We start from the raw sequence: 23501 nt of genomic DNA, 5'->3' as shown, positions 1-23501 counted from the left end.
TTAGCACAGCTGAGAATCAGGTCATATGCCACTCTGGGACAGGGCACAGTGAGGAAACAACAAATAGCGGAAGCCCATTATTACTTACCTGGGGTTGAGATGCCAGATTCATCTTGTATGGATTGGGCTTTCCCTCCTCTGTCACCAGAGGGGACCAGACTTTGGATTCCGTTCTGCAATACAGGAACATTAACGATGGTTAATTTGATAGTTTTCTTTCCTTGGTTCAGTTATGGGGATTCAATTAAATGGGTTTTAAACCATTCAGAAACAGGAATCTCAGCACCACAAGGGAAGGGCAAGGGCTAGAAAATATTCTACACAAAATACTGGAAAAGTCAATCTTCACGGGTAGATTGTGGTGGGGAGGAAGGAGGAGGAAAACTGCAGTGTAAACTAAAAACTGTTAAAATTACAAGCTCTCCCCTTAAAATCCTAAGGGGTTTCCTTGTCCTGCTTGCAGGCTAGGGGGCTCTGAAGGAAGCATGCAGTCTGTGTTCTCAGTCAGTCTGCAGAGATTCAGCACAGAATGAGGCATGCTTCTGTTTTAGCCAGGGAACAGCTTGCTTTGTCTCTCTCTGTTTTTGGCTACAGTATGTTTTTCTGGATTCTTATAAGTAAAGTAGTGTTATATTGCAACCTTCCAACTAGAGTATTTTATGTTTTTATTTAAATTCTCTGTGTATATACCACAAACATAACAAATTCAAGAACCATTTGCTAGTGAATCCTGTATTAAGTGACCAACTCCAAAGACTGACAAAAAAGGTGGCCTAATAGAGGTGGGCTGAGAACTTTCCTTTAAAACTGGAGGGGAGCCTATAAATGTCTAGGTCTTTTTGACTTGATACCAAAAATGTGTTTTTATATTTAAAAACCCAAATATGTAAAAACCTTTGAAATATGGCATTTTAGCATAAGAACATGAAGTGTTACATAGAACTGTGCAAAGTGCAGAAACTCCTGCACACAAAGTCTCCTGATTTGATCACATGTCCTGTGGTATTTGGCATTTTTAAAAGAAAAAGAAAAAGAAAAACCAGCTCCTGGATTCAAGTGATTACATGAGGCTCCCAGCTTTTATTAAAATAAAAGTTAAGTTTCTAGCCCTCATGGTTGGGGAGAAAAGCTTGAAAATGTGACACCACCACCCAAGGCAAATAAATACTCCAAATTTATTTATTTTTTAATTCTCATGTTTTTTGGGGGACTAACTCATGATTTTTGAGTGCTTGTGGTTGTGAAGCAGTTCTGCCAATCAGCTAGGAGATGGTGCTACTGTGCCTGGGCACAATTCTGGATAGCTGGAGTGAGGGGGAGAGGTTAAACACTGTGAAATGGCTTGGGGACCTAGGTTGGGGTGATCCCTTATTAAGCGGGAGAGGGCTTACAATCACGGGGCTCATGGTATAGAAGAGAGGAAGGCACCAGATGGAAGAGTTCTGATCCAGCTCTGAACGCGTTTGCATCAGACCCATCCCTAGCGTGGTCACTACTAACCGAATGAGCCAGGGATGTGATGAAGAAGCATTTTTGACAACAAAAGTTACCAGAATTTCCAATAACGATGGCCAGAAATCATTCCAGCAAACATTCCAGCAACGCGTTATAAACAGTAAGGGTACATCTACACTGCAACAACAGACCATTGGCATGGCTGAGCTTAGCCCCATGAGCCTGGGCCAGCCAGTGGGGCTAAAAATTGCAGTGTCGACATTTGGAGTCGGGCTGGGGGAAGTCACATGAGGGGGTTGGGTCTCAGAGCCTGGGCTCCAGCGCAAGCCCTAACGTCTACACTGCAATTTTTAGCTCCACAGCCTGGGCCCTGTGAGACCAAGTCAGCTGACACCAGGCTCTGAGACCGGTGCCATGGGGTTTTTATTGCAGTGTAGACATACCCCAAGTGCCTGATGCTGTGACCCTTATTCATGGGAGCAGTTCCTTTGACTTCAGTGTGATAACCCACATGAGTAAGGGCTGTTTGAGTCATTAGGAATAGCTGGGAGGCAGTATTATTCATGTCTTTTCTTCAGGCACATATTGAATACACAGAGTATGTGTTATATCCTTATGCTGGCCTGCCCTAAATTCTAATCTTTTTGTATATAAAAGAATGTTACTGTTGTTTAAACAGACGCCTCTCGAGGGCTTATAAAATGATTTGTCAGACTCCATCCATGGATAGAGTGAGAACTCCAAGGACCAAGTGCTCCCAGGGAGGTATTTCCACTGTGGATTGACTGGATTATTTGCAAGTTTCCCCAAACCAGCCTGCAGTGCAAATAAAGATTAGGAATACAGTAGCCCCTAGGTTTTAAAAGATCTTAAAACATAGATTAAAGACAAACTAATGATTATGGCTCAGGACATAGCCATCCACAGTCCTGGGCCTGAGAAGTCTTAGATTCTCTCTGCCCCAGCCTTCCCATCTTTAAAATGGCATATATTTAACTGCCCCATCGGGATGTTGTGAGGCTTACATTTGTTAATGTTATATGTGGAATTCTTTTCTGAAAAATTTCCCCAATTTTTTAAAATTTAAAATTGTTGAAAACATTTTAAACATTTCTGTCAGTTCAAGAACTGGTTTAAAAAAAAGGGGGAAATTGTGGCAATTTCACTGAGATTTTTCCAGTTTTTATTCAAATTTGGAAATTCCACATGGCTGATAAACTCTTCAGAAGAGTTTTAAAAAATTTGTCCTGTTCTGACAGGAACCATTTTGCATCTGCAGTGGCAAACTCTACCGTTTAGATACCTAATTGCCCAACTGCACCCACAAATTAGATCTTGAGTACTGAAATAGGATTTGCACATGCTATTAATACAGATGTCGGGAACAAACCTCTTTAAAAATCAGGCCTGTAATCAGGGGTGCAAAGGGGTGGGAAACAGAAGAGGGTGACTACAGGGCCACATTCATTGCGAAGGAAATACCATGGATTTACACAAGGGATGAATTTGGCCCATATCATTTAACAAGCCGCTTCCCATTGCCATTCAGTTTAAAAAAAGAAAAGAAAACCAAAATCTACAAGCCCACCACTCTTTCTCCTCCCTTAGTGATAGAGAGCTCTCCTGGGTATAGCATCTGCCTCCTGTTAACATCTATTGTACACAGAACCAGGGGCGGCTCTAGGCACCATCAAAGCAAGCAGGTGTTTGGGGCAGCCCATTTGCAGGGGCGGCAGGGATCCAGCATGGGAGCTAAGAACCAACAGGGGGCCCTGGGAGCTGTAGTTCCTTGGTTAGCTCCCTGCCTATAGAGCCAGCCCTGGAGCAGGGAGAGAACTACATTTCCCAGCATTCCCTTGGCCACTACCAACAGGAAAGAGGGGGAGGGAGTGAGGAAGCTGAGACCTCATGCTGCAGCCTGCTGTGAATGGAGAGCTGCACTGTGAGTAGGGATTCCATATTTTAACATTCAAAAAATAGGACACTTCACGGGGAGGGAGGGTAGCCCCACTCTGCCACCATCCACTCCCTCCGACTACCCCCCACAGAAACCCCAACCCATCCAACCCCCCCTGCTCCCTGATCACCCCCTCCCAGGACCCCTGCCCCAACTGCCCCCCAAGACCCCACCCCCTATCTAAGCCTCCCTTCTCCTTGTCCCCAACTGCCCCCTCCTGAGACCCCCCCCAAATGCCCCCCAGGGCCCCACCCCCTACCTGTCCCCTGACAAACCCCTGGGACTCCCATGCCTATCCAACTGCTGGCTGCCCCTCCCGAACCCCTGACCCATCTAACCTCCCCTTCTCCCTGCCCCTGACTGCCCCCCCCCCGAACCTCCGCCCCATCCAACCCCCCCTGCTCCCTGTCCCTTGACTGCCCCCCTGGAACCACCTACCCCTTCTCCGACCCCCCAGCCCCCTTACCGTGCCACTCAGACCAGCGTGTCTGGCTGCTGCATACATGCTGCCATGCTCCCCTGCGGAGCCACAGGCCCCCCCCCCAGCACCTGCCTTCCAGATTTGAACACCTCAAAATTCAGGAGTGCTCAAGCTCAGTTTGGGCAGCTGTTATTCATTTCTCCCAAATCAAATATACTGATCCACTGTAACTTGCTGTAGAAAAAGTAGCATAAAATTGAGCAAGAAATGCTTCCCAGTGGTTAGGACTGGAATTGCTATTTTCAACAGCCATTGCCTTTTTGTTTGTTTGTTTGTTTAAAAGGAAGACAGTGATATTGCATTGGCAAATTCCCCATAGAAAGAAAGAGTGGAACAAAAGAATAATAAAGGCACCTCAACTTTTCCTCATTTATGTAGGACAGTCTTATAATATGCATCCAGATCCAATCACACAAGCTGAAAATTGTTCCACTTTACTGCAGTTCTGTAACCATATGGGAACCAATCCTGTCTGTGTTCTGTGCACATCTAAAATTCCTGCTGAATGACCTGCCCTGGGAGCAAGTTACCAGTGTCCCAGGGCTGCGGTGGAAGGAGGGTGCGGCGGGGGTGGGGGGGGAGCCCAGGACTGGGGCAGCAGGAGGTGTGGGGGGGACAATGGTGGGGGGGTAGGGGGGAGCCCAGAGCTGGGGCGGCAGGGTGTGTGTGTGGGGGGGTGGAAGCCCGGGGGTGGGGGGGGGGGAGAGCCCAGGGCTGGGGCGGCAGGAGGGTGCGGCGAGGAGCCCAGGGCTGGGGCAGGGGGCAGCCAAAATTTTTTTTGCTTGGGGCGGCAAAAAACCTAGAGCTGGCCCCGCACAGAACATTAAACATTAGAAATCCAATACACTGGAAACGCCTCATTTAGAGAAGTAGAAAGTCCTGGGGATTGGTCCTGCTTTGAGCAGGGGGTTGGACTGGATGGCCTCCTGAGGTCCCTTCCAACCCTGGTATTCTATGATTCTATGAAGTCGGTCTCATGTTGGGCCAGTTTAGTGCAGTATGCAAACTGCAATCCAGGGATAGAGAACCTCTTTCTACAAGGCAGGATAGTTTAAAAAAAAAAAAAAAAAAAAAAAAAAAAAAAACACAAAAAACCCCCCACAAAAAACTGTTCCATTGCAAGGGTCCATCTGTACCACTAATACATCACCACCTGGCTTATATGAGAGAGTTGGCTTTTAATGGAAGTTTCGGGCACCCAAAAAATACAGAATGAAGTTTGCTATAGAGCCTGACCAAAATACAACCACCTCCGAGATGGAGGTTGGCAGTCAACCAGTGCACAGTGACTGGGGATGGAGAAGTTTTGGCCAGAAGACAGAACCCCCTCCCCTTATAAACGAAGAAATAAGATCTTTAATGATCATATAGACCAGATGGGACCTCTGTTTTCATCTCACCTGAAAAACAAGATACACCTCTATCCCGATATAACGCTGTCCTCGGGAGCCAAAAACTCTTACTGCGTTATAGGTGAAACCGCGTTATATCGAACTTGCTTTGATCCGCTGGAGCGCTGCTTTACCGCGTTATATCCGAATTCGTGTTATATCGGGGTAAAGGTTTACATCACAAATTGCATGGAATTAAAATAACCTACCCAGAATGGATGAAAAGCCAAGCTGATGTTGGCAGAATATGAACCCTAGTTCCAAATCTGTAGGTATTTCAAATGATTCTTGGACTATTAAAGATATCCTTTAATACCAATTATCACTGGTGCTAAATCCTAATAGGACTGGCCTATTTCCAATATAGACTCCCTTCTCCAAGCTCTCAGTAATAACGTTCTCCTGCATCAGCTTCAGACTACCAAAATATGGAAGCATTAAGATGCTTTACAAGACAGATAAAGTTCTCTTCAGCAGAGCTTGGCAAACATTTTTTGGCAAAGAGTAATTTCAACAAAAAGTTCTTTTTGGGGGGGCTCTAAAGCTTTGCAAATTTGGGTGGAATTTAAAAAAAAATCCAAAACTATTTTGTTATTTTTTTTTTAAGTTTTAGAAAAAAAATCAAAACATTTCATTTTGACCATTTCAGAACATTTTGGTTTTCATTTTTTTATTTCAAAACAGTATTGCATTTTGAAATTTGGCCAAAGTAAAACAAACACAAACACACGCACATGCAAGGGTGAAAAACAACAAACAACCAAACTAAAATGAAAGACTTGGGGGAAACATTGTTTCAAGTCAACCCAAATGTTTCAAGCAACTCAAAACAATTTTTTTTTATTTTGAGTTTTTGAGCTAATGAAAAGTAAAAATCTATTCTCTGAATTTTTTTTCCAGTTTGGTCCCTAGACCAAATAATCAATTGTTTCCTCAGCCCTAATCTTCAAGGCAAGCCATATATCCACATGAGACAAAATTCTCCCCTCTGAGTCAGCGGATCTGACTAAGGCCTTGGCTACACTTGTGAGTTGCAGCGCTGTAAAGCCGCCCCTAGCGCTGTAACTCACTCCTCGTCCACACTGGCAGGGCACTTACAACGCTGTATCTCCCTGGGTACACCGCTGCAGGTACTCCACCTCCCCGAGAGGAATAGCGAGTATTGCGCTGCCACTGCAGCGCTGCGGCGCCAGTGTGGCCACCCAATGCACTGTGAATGGCCTCCAGAATTATTCGTCAGTATCCCACAATGCCTGTTCTAGCCACTCTGGTCATCAGTTCAAACTCTACTGCCCTGGCCTCAGGTAACCAACCATGTGACCCACCCTTTACATTCCCCGGGAATTTTAAAAATCCCCTTCCTGTTTGCTCAGCCCGGCGTGGTGTGGAGTGCTATCAGCGAATCTTTCCAGGTGACCATGCCTCCACACGCCAAGCGAGCCCCAGCATGGAGCAATGGCGAATTGCTGGACCTCATCAGCGTTTGGGGGGAGGAAGCTGTACAGTCCCAGCTGCGCTCCAGCCATAGGAATTACGATACCTTCGGGAAGGTATCAAAGGACATGATGGAAAGGGGCCATGACCGGGACGCCCTGCAGTGCAGGATTAAAGTGAAGGAGCTGCGGAGTGCCTACCGCAAAGCCCACGATGCAAATGGCCGCTTGGGTGCTCCCCCCGCAACCTGCCAATTCTACAAAGAGCTGGATGCGATACTTGGGGTTAATCCCACCTCCACTCCGAGCACCACCATGGACACTTCAGAGCCGGTGGGGGTTCGGGGAGGGAGAGGAGGAAGAGGAAAACGGGAGTGATGGTGGTGGGCCGGATGGAGACACCCCGGAATCCCTGGAGCCATGCAGCCAGGAGCTCTTCTCGAGCCAGGAGGAAGGAAGGTAGCCAGTCGCAGCGGCCGGTACTTGGTGGAGGACAAACAGAAGAGCAGGTTCCCGGTAAGCGGGTTTTTTTTCAGGAAGGAATTTTTTCGGTGCGGGCTCTTTGGGAGAGGAGGGTTAGGCATGCATGCCTAGATGCGGAATAGTGCATTGATGTGGTTTATCACAAATCGCCACTGTGCCGCGAGGGGACCATTGCTGCACACAGGCAAGCTGCATATGGGCCAGGGCGGAAGCCGCATTGCAGTTGAAGACCCTCCCTTGCTTCCCAGGTCACCCTCAGCAGCGAGATATTGTCCAGGACGAACTCCTGTGGAAAATGTTGGGACAGTGTTCAGTTTAGCTGCCCCCTGAAGCTGTTGGCTCTCCCCAAGGCACAGAAACCCAGAGGACAGTGCAGCCCTGAAACAATCAGTCCCCCTTACTCAACATTTTGAGGCTCCCGTGGGATGTGTGCGCTCTGTTTCGGACGGGAAAATTATGCAATTGTGCAGACCCTGTGTGTTTTCTACTCCTTAAGTGTGGGGGAAATCATTACTCTGTCTGGTATAAACAATGCTGCCTCTGTTAAATGTTGCATTTTGCCTATACAGCAGCATCAACCTTGAGACCTCAGCCGTCCCTCTTATCGCCTGCTCAGAGACTGCAAAGACTCAGGAAGAGACCGCGAAAAAGCAAAGAAGACATGCTGCAAGAAGTGATGCGGCAATCTATTAAAGAGAATGAGAAAGCACAGAACTGGAGGGAGAGAGAAAGCAGGATCCGCCAGGAAAACGCAGCGCACCGGCGGCAAAGCACGGAGCACCGGCAGCAAAGCACGGATTGGCTCATAAGCATCTTGGAGCGCCAAGCAGACGCTATCCAGGAGCTCGTAGCCATGCAGAAAGAGGAGCAGTACCGCAAACGCCATCCCCCCCTACAGCCCTTGTCCCAAAACTCTTTCCGTTGTGCCCCACTGTCACCTCCAACCCACTTTCCCCAACTTCTGTGTTCTTCACGCCACCTGCTGCCTCCAACACCAGTATCTTCACCACCCAGCCCTGAAAACCACGACCCTTACCCTCTGCACTCAACCCCCATCATCATGCAGTATAGCTATCCTGAAGTGCAGCACTCACTGCACAGCACACCAGACAGGACATACGCGAATCTGTGATTGTACCATTCCCCACTCCACCCCCTTGTTTCTTTTCAATAAATAATTTTTTTTCCTTTTCAATAAATGGATTTTTTGGCTTTGAAAACATTCTTTATTATTGCATAAAGTAAAAGACTCCTTAGCCCAGGAAATAAACAGGCACTGCAAGTCTGCTTAGCAAACACTGATTCCTAAAGATTGGAACTACTGCACTTCACTCCCGTGCAGGGCACCAGATATCACTGCTGGTTTTCAGCCTCAAATTGCTCCCTCAAGGCATCCCTAATCCTTGCAGCCCCGCGCTGGGCCCCTGTAATAGCCCTGCTCTCTGGCTGTGCAAATTCAGCCTCCAGGTGTTGAACCTCGGAGGTCCATGCCTGAGTGAAGCTTTCACCCTTCCCTTCACAAATATTATGGAGGGCACAGCACGCAGATATAACCGCAGGGATGCTGTTTTCGGCCAAATCTAGCTTCCCATACAGAGATCGCCAGCGGCCCTTTAAACGGCCAAAGGCACACTCCACAGTCATTCGGCACCGGCTCAGCCTGTAGTTGAACTGTTCCTTGCTGCTGTCAAGGCTCCCTGTGTAGGGTTTCATGATCCACGGCATTAACGGGTAAGCGGGATCTCCAAGGATCACAATGGGCATTTCGACTTCCCCTACCATGATCTTCCGCTCTGGGAAAAAAGTCCCGGCCTGCATCTTCCTGAACAGCCAAGTGTTCCGAAAGATGCATGCGTCATGCACCTTTCCGGGCCAGCCTGTGTTAATGTCAATGAAACGCCCACGGTGATCCACAAGCGCCTGGAGAACCATAGAGAAATACCCCTTCTGATTAACGTACTCGGATCCTAGGTGGGGTGGTGCCAGAATAGGAATGTGCGTCCCATCTATCGCCCCTCCACAGTTAGGGAACCCCATTTGTGCAAAGCCATCCACTATTTCCTGCACGTTACCCAGAGTCACGGTTCTTCTGAGTAGGATGCGATTAATGGCCTTGCAAACTTGCATCAACACGATTCCAATGGTCGACTTTCCCACTCCAAACTGGTTTGCGACCGACCGGTAGCTGTCTGGAGTTGCCAGCTTCCAGATTGCAATAGCCACCCGCTTCTCCACTGGCAGGGCAGCTCTCAATCTCGTGTCCTTGCGCCGCAGAGTGGGGGCAAGCTCCTCACACAGTCCCGTGAAAGTGGCTTTTCTCATCCGAAAGTTCTGCAGCCACTGCTCGTCATCCCAGACTTCCATGACGATGTGATCCCACCACTCGGTGCTTGTTTCCCGAGCCCAAAAGCGGCATTCCACGGTGCTGAGCATGTCCGTGAATGCCACAAGCAATTTCGTGTCGTACGCATTACGCAGCTCGATAGCATCGTTGGACTCCTCACTCTCACTGTCACTTTGGATCTTAAGGAATAGTTCGACAGCCAAACGTGACGTGCTGGCGAGATAAGTCAGCATACGCCTCAGCAGTTCGGGCTCCATTTCCCGCAGACAGATCGCGCTGCACAGAAACCGTTGAAAGATGGCGCCAAAGGTGGATGGAAACAATGGGATTTCTGGGATGCGAAGCGATGCATCACGGGGCGTTGGGACAGGACCCAGAATGCCCCGCACCCACGCCCCCTTCCCACAACCCATGGCGCCAGAATGGGAAGAGGTGCTCTGTGGGATAGCTGCCCATAATGCACCGCTCCCAATAGCGCTGCAATTGCCGCAAATGTGGCTATGACAGTGCGCTGGCAGCTGTCAGTGTGGACAGACTGCAGCGTTTCCCTACTCAGCTACACAAAGTCAGGTTTAATTCTCAGCGCTGTACATCTGCAAGTGTAGCCAAGGCCTGACATTCCACTGTACCTACAACACACAGGACTCCTGGCTCCATGCATGAGATGAGACAGCAGAGAGCCTAGCTCAGGTACACAGACCACAGAAAGTAACTTTGGCGTTAAAGACATAAACTACTTTATACAACTATCAGATTTGCCTTCACATTAAAAAGAAAACATTTTGGTTTCCAAGTCTGTAACCATCCCAATTTGTCACTGGATATAAATAGAAACAGCAAGGTCACCCCCAGCTTCACTTTCTATCCAAGTTAAAAGTTATCCAAACAAAAAGGTTAAATAGTCAACATTTTTATCTCCCTGTGGCCTGTGAGGATAAAGTTTCCCTTTGTCTTCACAACAGCTGCTACAAAATCCTTCAGTCAATCACTCAGTGAGCAATTTATGGCACCAGATAAGGTGTGAAGAGGAGAGAATTTAGCACCAACAGGTTTTAAAGAGTGAATTCTTCTAACAGATTTAAGTGAAGGCCTTCTCCAGCTACACACTATAGAGTATATAAATAAAGTCTGTGCAGTTGGATGACTGGTTAGATTAGTAATAGGCAACAAGAGCCTCTTACTAATAAATAAAAACAAATGAGGAGTCCTTGTGGCACCTTAGAGACGAACAAATTATTTGGGCATAAGCTTTCATAAATCACTTCATCAGACGCATGGAGTGAAAAATTCAATAGGCAGGTATAAATATACAGCACATGAAAAGATGGGAGTTGCCTTACCAAGTGGGGGGTCAGTGCTAACGAGGCCAATTCAATTAGGGTGGATGTGGCCCATTCCCAACAGTTGACAAGAAGGGGTGAATATCACTTTTTGTAGTGCTAACGAAGCCAATTCAATCATGGTGGATGTGGCCCATTCCCAACAGTTGACACTCACACCTTCTTGTCAACTGTTGGGAATGGGCCACATCCACCATGACTGAATTGGCCTCGTTAGCACTGACCCCCCCCACTTGGTAAGTCAAATGCCATCTTTTCATGTGCTGTATATTTATACCTGCCTATTGAATTTTTCACTCCATGCGTCTGATGAAGTGATTTATGAAAGCTTATGCCCAAATAATTTGTTCGTCTCTAAGGTGCCACAAGGACTCCTCGTTGTTTTTGCTGTTACAGACTAACACGGCTACCCCTCTGAAACCTGTTACTAATAAGTGATCAGTTAAATCCAACCCAGATGGTGGCATCTTTTCAAATTTTGCTCAGATGGCGGAGGCTGAACACCCATTGGACAGTTGTTTGGCCACAGGCAACCAATGAACTGGTGGTCTCAAACCAGCTCCTGGGGAAAGGAATTCAACCCACAAAAAAGTACCAACAGGACTGGCTCTAATCACCAGTCCCGCACACACACAAAGATGTAACATGAGCCAGACTGAATGGTTACAAAGGGACTTTTCAGCTCTGACCCTTCTGCTCAGGACAGAGGTATACATGAGGAACACAGAGAAGACAAGGTTGCTTCCAACATTGTCCCTGTTTGTAGGGCTGTCAAGCCTGCACTTTTCACCAGTGCTAGGGATGGGGTTTTATAAAGGCACCTATGAGAATTAGGCCTGGTCTACACTAGGAGGTTATGTCGAATTTAGCAGCGTTAACTCAAATTAACCCTGCACCCGTCCACACAACGAAGCTATTTATTTCGACATAGAGGTCTCTTTAAATCGATTTCTGTACTCCTCCCCGACGAGGGGAGTAACGCTAAATTTGACATGGCCATGTCGAATTAGGGTAGGTGTGGATGTAATTCGACGCTAGTAGCTCCGGGAGCTATCCCACAGTGCACCACTCTGTTGATGCTCTGGATAGCAGTCCAAGCTCGGATGCTCTGACCAGCCACACCAGGAAAAGCCCTGGGAAAATTTGAATTCCTTTTCCTGTCTGGCCAGTTTGAATCTCATTTCCTGTTTGGACATTGTGGCGAGCTCAGCAGCACTGGCAACGATGCAGAGCTCTCCAGCAGAGGTGACTATGCAATCGCAGAATAGAAAGAGGGCCCCAGCATGGACTGATCGGGAAGTCTTGGATCTGATTGCTGTGTAGGGTGATGAGTCCGTGCTTTCGGAGCTGCGATCGAAAAAACAGAATGCGAAGATCTACGAGAAGATCTCCAAAGCCATGACGGAGAGAGGATACAGCCGGGATGCAATGCAGTGCCGCGTGAAAATCAAGGAGCTGAGACAAGGGTACCAGAAGACCAAAGTGTCAAACGGACGCTCCGGATCCCAGCCCCAGACATGCCGTTTCTACGAGGCACTGCATTCCATTCTAGGTGCGGCTGCCACCACTACCCCACCACTGTCTGTGGACTCTGACGATGGGGTATTGTCGACGGCCGCTTCCTTGGAGATGTTCGCGGACGGGGAAGATGAGGAAGGAGATGAGGAGGACGAGGCAGTCGACAGCGCTTTCAACGCTGATTTCCCCAACAGCCAGGATCTCTTCATCACCCTCATGGAGATCCCCTACCAACCTCCCAAGGCGGTAATCCAGACCGTGAATCAGGGGAAACATCAGTAGGTAAGTGTTTTAAACATTTATTTTGAACAGAATAGGAATGGTATCTTAACAATGGGTTTTTCATGATTAGTTTGCCCTAGGTGCTTTAGTTTTTAGTCCTTGCCAGTGCAGCTACTGGAAAATTCTGTCAATATGTCCGGGGATAGAGCAGAAATCCTCCTGGGACATCTCCACGAAGGTCTCCTGGAGGTATTGTGAAAGCCTTTGTATCAGGTTCCTGGGGAGAGCGGCCTTATTGCATCCTCCATGGTAGGAAACTTTTCTGCGCCAGGCTAGCAGCAAGTACTCCGGGATCATTGCCTCGCAAAGCATGGTGGCATACGGCCCTGGTGCTTGCTGGCATTCACGCAGCATGCGGTCTTTCTCTGTCTCCGAAATCCTCATCAGAGTGATATCACTCATGGTGACCTGCTTTGAATTAGGGGAATGTTAGTATTCGGACTGATTGCCTGTTCCTTTACATAACTGTAACCGGCCGTTTACAGCCACGCGGTGGAGGCGTGACAGGGCAGCATGCAGGGATCTTTCCCGGGGACAGCCGCGAGGGGGGTGGGACAGGGGCAGAGTTCATGCTGGCCGGGTTACCGGCAGCAGGAACTGGCCAACGCTAGGAGCATTGCTTGGAATGTGAAAGGAGGGCACTGCTATAAATTAAGCTTTAAGCAGCCAAAAGTCTACAGCTTACCATGTCCGCCTGCTAGCCGAATTCCGTTGTCCAGCCCCGCTTGTGTGATCTGTACAGCAAGACCCCAGGGACTCAATGGGAAGGTGTGACGTTATTGACATAAACTGGGACCATGTAGATCATTGTTGCAACCAAGGTCCTGTAGTGGCACCCAAATCTTGTATAAAGGGGGTCAAATGGGGTGTCTAAGACAAGGTTATGGTTTACTGGTTATGATTATGCTGTCTATATGTGTGTATCAGTTTTGTAGTTGAAGTTATGAATATTGGCTCTATACTGTTTGTATGGCAAACTTATGCTATGCTTCTGGGTGACATCCCAGAGAAGCTGGGATTAGCTCTGCCTAGCCTGCTTGATGGCCCATTAAGGGCCATCAGCTATACAATGGACCCATTGAGAGAAGGCAAATATGCCTTCAGACTCAGCAAAGTATGCAGGAACTGGCCCAGGTGACTCCAGGCTCCATTTTGCTGTAATTTTCCACAGTAAGAACAAAGAGGTGTTCTTACACCTGGAAAAGACTATATAAGGCTGACGCCTCATCTCCATTTTGTCTTCAATCCTGCTTCTTATCTCTGGAAGGACTTTACTACAAGCTGAAACTTTGAACAAAGGACCGAGGACCCATCCCACCTGGGGATGTTCCAGAGACTTAATTTGAACCTGCAGTTTATTCTATCACTGCTGCAAGCCTGAACCAAGAACTTTGCCATTACTGTATGTAATTGATTCCATTTAACCAATTCTAACTCTCATCTCTATCTTTTTCCTTTTATGAATAAACCTTTAGATTTTAGATTCTAAAGGATTGGCAACAGCGTGATTTGTGGGTAAGATCTGATTTGTATGTTGATCTGGGTCTGGGGCTTGGTCCCTTGGGATCGAGAGAACCTTTTTTCTTTTACTGGGGTATTGGTTTTCATAACCATTTGTCCCCATAACGAGTGGCACTGGTGGTGATACTGGGAAACTGGAGTGTCTAAGGAAATTGCTTGTGAGACTTGTGGTTAGCCAGTGGGGTGAGACCGAAGTCCTCTTAGTCTGGCTGGTTTGGTTTGCCTTAGAGGTGGAAAAACCCCAGCCCTGGGCTGTAACTGCCCTGTTTGAGCAATTTGTCCTGAGTTGGCACTCTCAGTTGGGTTCCGCCAGAACCGCATCGTCACAGAAGGCCGAAAATTCGACCTTGTACTGAGTGCGCATGTGATAGGTGCTGTGCATGGTCTTGTTCACAGAGAAAGACTATATTCATTGTTCGCAAAACTGTATCTTTCTGAGGAATTCACTCCCTTTTTCCCATTCCACAGCTGCGAGTGTCTCCTGAGCTACCCCGGCATCCCCCTCCCAGAGGCTGGCGCAGATCAGGCGACGAAAGAGAAGGACACGGGACGAGATGTTCTCAGAACTTATGGGCTGCTCCCAAGCCGAGGCGGCACAGCAGACCCAGTGGAGGGAGAACATGTCGCAATACCAGCGATCACACAGCGAACGGGAGGACAGGTGGCGGCAGGAAGACCAGCAGGCGACTCAAACGCTGCTTGGACTAACGAGGGAGCAAACGGACACGCTCCGGCGCCTTGTAGATGTTCTGCAGGACTGGAGGCAGGAGGACAGAGCTCCGCTGCATTCTATGTCTAACCGCCCTCCCCCGCCACAAAGTCCCATCCCCCCCTCACCCAAAGTCCCAAGAAGGAGGGGCGGCAGGGGCCGTGAAAACAGTCACTCCACCCCTGCAGACTGCTCAAGTAACAGAAGGCTCTCATTCCCAAAGATTTGATAAGTCCTTTCCTTCACTCCAAAAGCACCTCACCCAAGCCCCCGTCCCAGTTTCATCCCCTAACTGTGTAGTTGTTAATAAAAAATACATTTCTGTTAATTACTGTTTCCGTCATGTTCTTTTAGAGGACAGTGTGTTTGAAGGGGGTTGGTAATTGGAGAGGACAGTCACTTTTACCAGGGTACAGACACGGGGGCAGGTTCAGCAGAAGGTCACACACACATTGCAGTCACTAGGCACCCTGGTCAGTCTGGGAGGTGGTTTTCATGTTCTGTGGGGGGGGCTATGTGAGTTTGTGGCGGGGGAGGGCGGTTACAGATCTTATGCAGCGGTCCTTGGCCTGGATGACAGAGCCACGCAGCAGGGGATCTGTAACCGCCCTCCCCCGCCACAAAGTCACATAGGCCCCCCCCCCACAGAGTCCCGAAAAGGAGGGGTGGCAGGCTCCGTTGAAACAACCAGTCCACCACTGCGGACCGCTCTAGGAGCAGGAGCCTGTCATTCCTCGAGTTTAGAAGCGTCCTTTCCATCACGACATCCGCTCCCCACCACAGTCTGCATCCCAGTTTCAACAATTTACCACGAAATCCTTAATAAAGAAAACGGTGTTAATGAACAAAGTTTCATTTATTTTATTTTTAATGGTGTGTTGGAAGGGGGGGAAGGGGGTTGGTAACTGGAGAGGATAGTCAGCATTAACTGGGTAAAAAAACAGGGGCAGGTTCAGCTTCTGAATAAACAAGCTTAATAGTCACAGGTTACCCTGCTCACTCTGGAACCTAGCTTTCAAAGCTTCCCGGATGCACAGCGCGTCCCGCTGGGCTCTTCTAATTGCCCGGCTGTCTGGCTGGGCGTAATCAGCAGCCAGGCGATTTGCCTCAACCTCCCACCCCGCCATAAACGTCTCCCCCTTGCTCTCACAGAGATTGTGGAGCACACAGCAAGCTGCAATAACAATGGGGATATTGGTTTCGCTGAGATCAGAGCGAGTCAGTAAGCTTCTCCATCTCCCCTTCAGACGTCCAAAAGCACACTCCACCACCATTCTGCACTTGCTCAGCCGGTAGTTGAAGAGTTCTTTTTCACTGTCCAGGGCGCCTGTATAGGGCTTCATGAGCCAGGGCATTAGCGGGTAGGCTGGGTCCCCGAGGATGACTATAGGCATCTCCACATCCCCAACAGTTATTTTGTGGTCCGGGAAGTAAATACCTTCCTGCAGCCGTCTAAACAGACCAGAGTTCCTGAAAACGCGAGCATCATGAACCTTGCCCGGCCATCCGACGTTTATGTTGGTAAAACATCCCCTATGGTCCACCAGTGCTTGCAGCACCATTGAAAAGTAGCCCTTTCGGTTAATGTACTGGCTGGCCTGGAGGGCCGGTCCCAGGATAGGGATGAGAGTTCCATCTATAGGCCCACCGCAGTTTGGGAATCCCATCGCAGCGAAGCCATCTATGATCACCTGCACGTTTTCCAGGGTCACTACCTTTGAGAGCAGTAGCTCAACGATTGCGTTGGCTACTTGCATCACAGCAACCCCCATGGTAGATTTGCCCACTCCAAAGTGATTCGCGACTGACCGGTAGCTGTCTGGCGTTGCAAGCTTCCAGAGGGCTATGGCCACTCGCTTCTGGACAGTCAGGGCTGCTCGCATCCGGGTGTCCTTGCGCTTCAGGGCAGGGGACAGCAACTCACAAAGTTCCAGGAAAGTTCCCTTACGCATCCGAAAGTTTCGCAGCCACTGTGATTCATCCCAGACCTGCAGCACTATGCGGTCCCACCAGTCCGTGCTTGTTTCCCGGGCCCAGAATCGCCGTTCCACAGCATCAACATGACCCATTGCCACCATGATGTTCACGGCGCGGGGTCCTGTGCTTTGTGAGAGGTCTGTGCCCCTCTCAGACTTAATGTCCTCACCGCGCTGCCGTAGCCTCCTCGCCCGATTTCTCAGCATCTGCCTCTGAAAAAGGTGGATGATAAGGTGCGAGGTGTTGACAACGGCCATAACTGCAGCAATGATCGCAGCGGGCTCCATGCTCGCAGTGCTGTGGCGTCCGCGCTGTCAATCACCAGAAAAGTGCGCGAACTGATTGCCCGCCGGCGCTTTCACGGAGGGAGAGAGTGAGGGTTGAATGACGACAGTTACCCAAAACCACCCTCGACACATTTTTTGCCCCAGCAGGCATTGGGGGCTCGACCCAGAATTCCAATGGGCAGCGGGGACTGCGGGAATTGTGGGATAGCTGCCCACAGTGCACCGCTTCCAATCTCGACGCTTGCCCCGTTAGTGTGGACTCACAATGTCGAATTACTGTCCTTAGTGTGGATACACACGTTCGACTTTGTAATATCGGTTCCACAAATTCGCTTTAAGTAAAATCGAACTACTCTCGTAGTGTAGACATACCCTTAGACACCCAACTCTCATTGAAAGACAATAGGATTTGGACACTAAGGATCTTTTACAGATCCCAGACTAAAGTCTCAGAGATTTGTGATTCACAATTTGGTTTACATAGAACTTCCTTTAAACTCAGCCTCACCTAAAACAAAATAGTTTCAATGTCAGGGTGCAGGAGGAAGAGAGGGACTGGGCAAGTTTCCTTCTGGGGCTGACACAAAACTCATCCAGGGTTTGTGTGCCAGCAGCAAACATGGGCGTGTGGAAAATGCTCCCTTCACATGTTTGCAGTTCAGATTTCTATGCGATGTAGTTCACCACAACAGGGCGAGCACTACAGGCACAGAGGAAAAGTCACCAGTTTGCTGGGGCCCCCACCCCCAGGCAGAGACCAAGACACTGGATCAGAAAAGAATTCTCTCAGCTCCTGAAATATATCTACAATGAATCAGGGGAGGAATTGGTAGGAAGGAGAAGAGGGAAAGCGCATACGAGTTAAGACAGAAGTATGGAGATATATTTCATAAATACAACATTTCACAAAGTTTGCCCTGAACATGATGTTCTGTAAACATAAGAGTCTAGATCCCATTTTGCTGTCAGTATTCTGCATACAGAAATGGGCCTGAACGGTGGGGAAAGTTCAGAGCTGGACAATGCAGATCTAATTCTGTAATCAGGGATTGTATAAATACATACTGTGAGAAGGGCAGATTTACATTCCCACTTCAAACCCTGGGCTGAAAGCGACCAAGTAAAATCTCAAAGAATTAACCAAAGCGCTAACACAAGAACGTTCCTGGCACAGTACAAGACTTAATACAGCTGTCCTGTCCCTTTCTGGGGTGGGAGCTGAGTGTGTGAGAAAACAGAAGATACCATCCCCCTCTCAAACATTTTTAGAAGGGAGGTTTAACAAGCCGTGAAAGGTGCTGGTTTGATGGCTAAGCATAGTCACCTTCAGGGCATGATGTAAGCCTGTTTAACCAGGCTTTCAACTATCATCATAGCAAAGTGTGAGCCCCAGGGTACAGATATGAGGCAGTAACTTGTGTGTCATTCATTATATGGCTGACTCACTTTCCCACATAGATGCTATTTAAATACTGTACCCAATCTGTGGCCAGCTAGGACTCCAGGGGCATCATGAGGCTGTGCAATATGACTGTTTGGAACTTTGTGGAGGCAGTGGGGCTAGAACGGTCTTCTTGCTCTAAAAGCACAGGCCTTTACCACATGACTTAAAAGGTACCACTCTGTTAGCTGTTAGCAATCGATTCTAGGGCCTATAACAGATTTGAGCTGATTCTATTCAGAAAGGCAGCAAGTCACACACTTGCCATTCATTACAATCCCCATGTATTAATCCCCATCTGACTGTTCAGACTGCCATGGTTTTTCCACTGGTCAGCTAGACAGATCGCTATTTTCACATGAAGGAAAGAGGCCATAAAACAGGGAAAACCCCAGGCTTGACTGGCAAATGGTTTTGACTTCAGCAATCATTAGTAAATTTCACACAGGAGTGCTGTAACACAGAGGAAGTCCCAGAAAGCAACAAAGAGCTCTTCTTGGGCTCCAGAGCTGCATTTGAGGATTAGACAATCTGCATGCCCATATATAGACATGCACTAAGCATCAGTCTTTTCCCAGGGCCAAGAGAATTATTAGTAAGCTGACAGGGCTGGAAAATTCCTGCTGGCAAGACAGCACAAGGCAAAGTTAAGAGAGTCAACAGAATTCACAGGGATCTGTTCTTAGAACATACATTCTACTCTATTATGACATCACAAAACCAGACCTCACCAGTCCAAACTAATCAGTGTCTCCGGTAGCAAGTGTACCTGCATGACACAGAACAGTTAAATCTTTTTTACACACACCCCCCTTCCTTCTCGTAATACCTGACAGTGTTTGGGTTATTGCATTGTTTACTTTTGTTGTAATATAACCTGGTAGGAGACCATACTTCCCTGTGCTCTTGGCAGCTTAAGAGAACGAATGCACAGCTTCACTTCTTGGCACCAGTTCTGCCAGAGTAACAGACTTTTTCAAACTAAAAAGGTGTGATAAGAATTTACATGCTGGTATCAGAGCCATGAAAGGGCAGCTAGAAATTTGATGAAGGAGATGGTGAGAGCAGGAAGAGAGGTGGCTATGGCTACACTGGCGCTTTACAGCGCTGCAACTTTCTTGCTCAGGGGTGTGAAAAAACACACCCCTGAGCGCAGCAAGTTACAGCGCTGTAAAGCGCCAGTGTGAGCCACGCCTCCAGCGCTGTAAGCTAATCCTCTCGTGGAGGTGGAGTACATGCAGCGCTGGGAGAGCTCTCTCCCAGCGCTGGCGCACGACCACACCCACGGCAACGCTTTGAAGTTTTGAGTGTAGCCATGGCCACAGTTGTATTCCTTTCTGCAAATATTGTCATACTATTGCAACCCACACATGCTTTCATCACAGTGGAGAGAGGATTACTCAGAGAAAAAAAATATTTTTTGATAGAGACATGCAAAATGTTGCCTTTTGGTTGTTCCTGGTTACATACCAGCATGGCATATGGGTCAGAACTTCTTGTTTGCTCAGTCATATTGTGAGAGCCAAGGATATTACAATTAACACCAACTTGAGCTAGCCAGTAAAAAAAGCTTTCGTCTGGATCATCCAAATCCATTTTATGTGTATCTATTCTAGAGCCACACAGAAAGCTTGTGTATTTGGCTTGGGTCAAATTCAACAGATGCATCTGCACTGGAGCTAGTGGAGTTGAGTGATTAATTTGGCTGTATGAGAATTTGGCTGTTTTACTTGGGTTTTCCCTTCCTTGAGTGTTCTGTCTGTTGGTCCTACTGAATCTTTTCCCATCACCAATGGCTCCCAACATAGTCTGAGTTCCCAGTGTCCTGGTGGTGCTCTCCTATCTGCCACTTCTCTCCTACTTCTCATACCCTTAAAGGAAAAATCGCATGCTCATTTTGATCATATACAGCTGGGAAAAGATATTTTGCTTTGCCCAAGAATCCCAATTTAAAAAAAAAAAAAAAAGGAGCACAAACCCTAATTAAAATAGGACAAGAGTTCAGATCAAAGAGTCCAGTGCCAGAGCCAAAACTTCATCTCTCCAAAGGATAGAGCAGGCGCAAAACCCTGGTTGTGAAACTCCTGAACTTGGTGATAAGAATTTGGGTGGAGAATCCAAACTTTCCCCAAAAAGTCTGGAAAGGGTCTTTGGATCAAGCTTTCAATCCTGATCTGAAACGAGATTTGATCCAGGATTTTGGTTTTGGGGTCATTCTCTTTAACCAATAAAGGGCAGCACCTCTGGATACTGAAAGAAATACAGAGCCAGAGGGGGAATTTGGGGATGGAGGCGATGAGGACTGCACTTGCTTATATATGTAGTAAGATGGAACAGTCTTGAGTCTGCTGGAGCATGCCAGCTATTATAGATCAGGGATTTTGTTTTCTTTGTTTTTGACTATGAAAGGAGCATGAGACATGGAGCTTGACTGTCCAGCACTGAAGACAATAGGAGCTTTAGCAGTGACTTAGAAGAGAACTTTACTTTTATACTTGGGAACTGCTTTTTAAAATCCCCTCCCACCTGAACTGGACAAAAGTACAGTGAATGAATGAATGGAAATGCTAACAGGCATAAACTCTCGGCTAGTCACACTAACCTAAGTAGGAATTCAGCACGTGTGTCAACATTCTAGAGCTACCACACTCAAATGGCAGAAAACAGAACCCTCCAAAGGGTGTTGTCATGTCAATGAACAAAACAGCAGGCAGTGCATTCAGAAGAGCACACTCAGCAGACCAAATTCATGCTTGGTGTTAACTCCTCAGAAGTTAGTGGACATTCACCAGAGCTGAATTTTCCCCATTGGGTGAGAGAACAAAACATGCATGTTTTCTTTAGTCAGTAATTTGATCCACTCCCACAAGCTGTTATCCTGCCTACAATCTGGTCTGAAATATTTTTGAGCTATTACCATCATTAAGGAAAATACCGAAACAGGAAACATCAGAATGCTGTTGATATTCATAATCAAGTACAGAGCACAAACAGCATTTCCTTTACCAGAACTGCTTGTGTCCATCCAACTCTCTACGTTTACGCTATTTTTAAAGAGTCAGAGGCACATGCAAGACTAGGGGAAATTCAGCCACACAACTCCCATTAAAATAAGTTGGTCGCATGGGTAACCAGAGACAAACACTCATTTGTAAGGTTAGGAATAAACTTGCATGATACCTTCATGGCTTTTGGAAGCTTATTAATATCATGAAGATCATGAATCAGTGTTTCATTCTGCTCTCCACTTCATAAAATGGAGATCCTCATCTATCTAGTGATGTATGCAGTTCCCATTACCATAGTATCCGAGTACTTAGCTCTGTAAATTGGATTCAAATCCATGATCTGGATTCAAACCCACAAATGTAAAAATCATTAACTAGAACATGATTGTAAAAATCACTAACACTAGACCTGAACCATGGGGCAGTTTCCCCTCCCAATCTTGGGTTCTCAGAATGTTTTGTAGACCTCAGGAACCACACCGGGCTCCAGGTTATTGTAAAATTATTTAGGTCCAAAAATTAAGATCCCTAGATTTTATGCTCTCACAAGGTGCATGTATTACTGCTCTTGGTACATAGAGAATATGAAGATGCAGCTTAGCACATTGGCCCTGGCCCTGCACCTTCTTCCAGCCTCACATGATGTATTGTATTGTAGCTTAAGTCCTCAAAGACAATCTCAGAAAAGATAGATCATATCAATTTCAAAGCAACTCATTTACACGTAACAGAAATGGTACGAAATGAAGTACTCCGGGCTAAATCCTGAATTCTTTACATGTAATATGGCCACCTGACTACAAGGAACTAGACAAATTATCCTCATTTCATATAGGCCATCAAATAGTTACATGGTTTGCTACCACTGATATGAGCTGGTGACTCAGAGGTGAAAAGCTCTATGCTAAATTAACAAAAGGAACCACCCAGGTTGAGATGACTTTTTTGATCACCACTCGTCTCCCCCTGCGGCTGAAGCCAGGAGCCACTGGGCCCTGGAATTTTTATAGCCTGTTTGGAGGGGTGTGGGGGGACCTCAAAGAAAAACAGAGAACCCCTGCTCTACGCCACATTCCATCCTGGTATCTGAGAATGTGGAAAAACAAGTATAAAACGGTTTCTTACCTCTCGTAACTGCTGTTCTTTGAGATGTGTTGCTCATGTCCATTCCATGTCAGGGGTGTATGCTCGCCACATGCACCAGCACTGGAAGTTTTCCCCCCCAGTGATATCCGTAGGGCTGGTTCTGGCGCCCTCTAGAGTCATGTGTGTATGCGCTGGTATAAGGGATGCTACTGGCTCCCCCAATTCAGTTCCTTCTTGCTGGAACTCCAACAGAGGGGAAGGAGGGTGGGTCATGGAATGGACATGAGCAACACATCTCAAAGAACAACAGTTACGAGAGGTAGGTAACCGTTTTTCTTCTTCGAGTGCTTGCTCATGTCCATTCCATGTCAGGTGACTTACAAGCAGTGCCACTGGAGGTGAGCAGGAGTTCATGGATGCGTCGATTGTAATACCGCTCTGCCAAAGCCAGCATCGTCTCGAGCCTGCTGAGTGACGGCATAGTAGGTCATGAAGGTATGGGCAGACAACCATGTCATGGCCCTGCAGAAGTCTTGGATTGGGACGCGTACCAGGAAAGCTGCTGCTAACTCCTTTGCTCTTGTTGAATGAGTTGTCACTATCGGTGGAGACACAGCTTTTGCCTGCTCATAGCAGGTATGGAGGTAGGCGGTTATCCAGGACAAACTTCTTGGAGAGGACACCGGAATCCCTTCATCCTGTCAGCCACTGCAATGAAAAGTTGAGTAGACCTGTGGAAGGGTTTGGTTCACTCAAGGTAGAAGGCCAGGACACATCTGATGTCGAGA

At 47.5% G+C, this 23501-nt stretch overlaps 1 protein-coding gene across 3 annotated transcripts in view; it reads right to left on the bottom strand.

Annotated features, from left to right (window-relative positions):
* PDLIM1 (PDZ and LIM domain 1) overlaps nucleotides 1–23501 on the bottom strand; it is a 99837-nt gene that overhangs the window by 31038 nt on the left and 45298 nt on the right. For all 3 annotated transcript variants that reach the window (XM_065407515.1, XM_065407513.1, XM_065407516.1), the window contains exon 3: nucleotides 89–173. In XM_065407515.1, the coding sequence (XP_065263587.1) occupies nucleotides 89–173 (85 nt within the window). The remainder of the gene's footprint in view (nucleotides 1–88; nucleotides 174–23501) is intronic.

Source organism: Emys orbicularis, chromosome 7 (assembly GCF_028017835.1).
Source record: "Emys orbicularis isolate rEmyOrb1 chromosome 7, rEmyOrb1.hap1, whole genome shotgun sequence".
In the NCBI taxonomy this organism is placed as follows: Eukaryota; Metazoa; Chordata; order Testudines; family Emydidae; genus Emys; species Emys orbicularis.
Note: the sequence above shows the minus strand (reverse complement) of the source record. Positions and strands in the feature narration are given on the sequence as shown.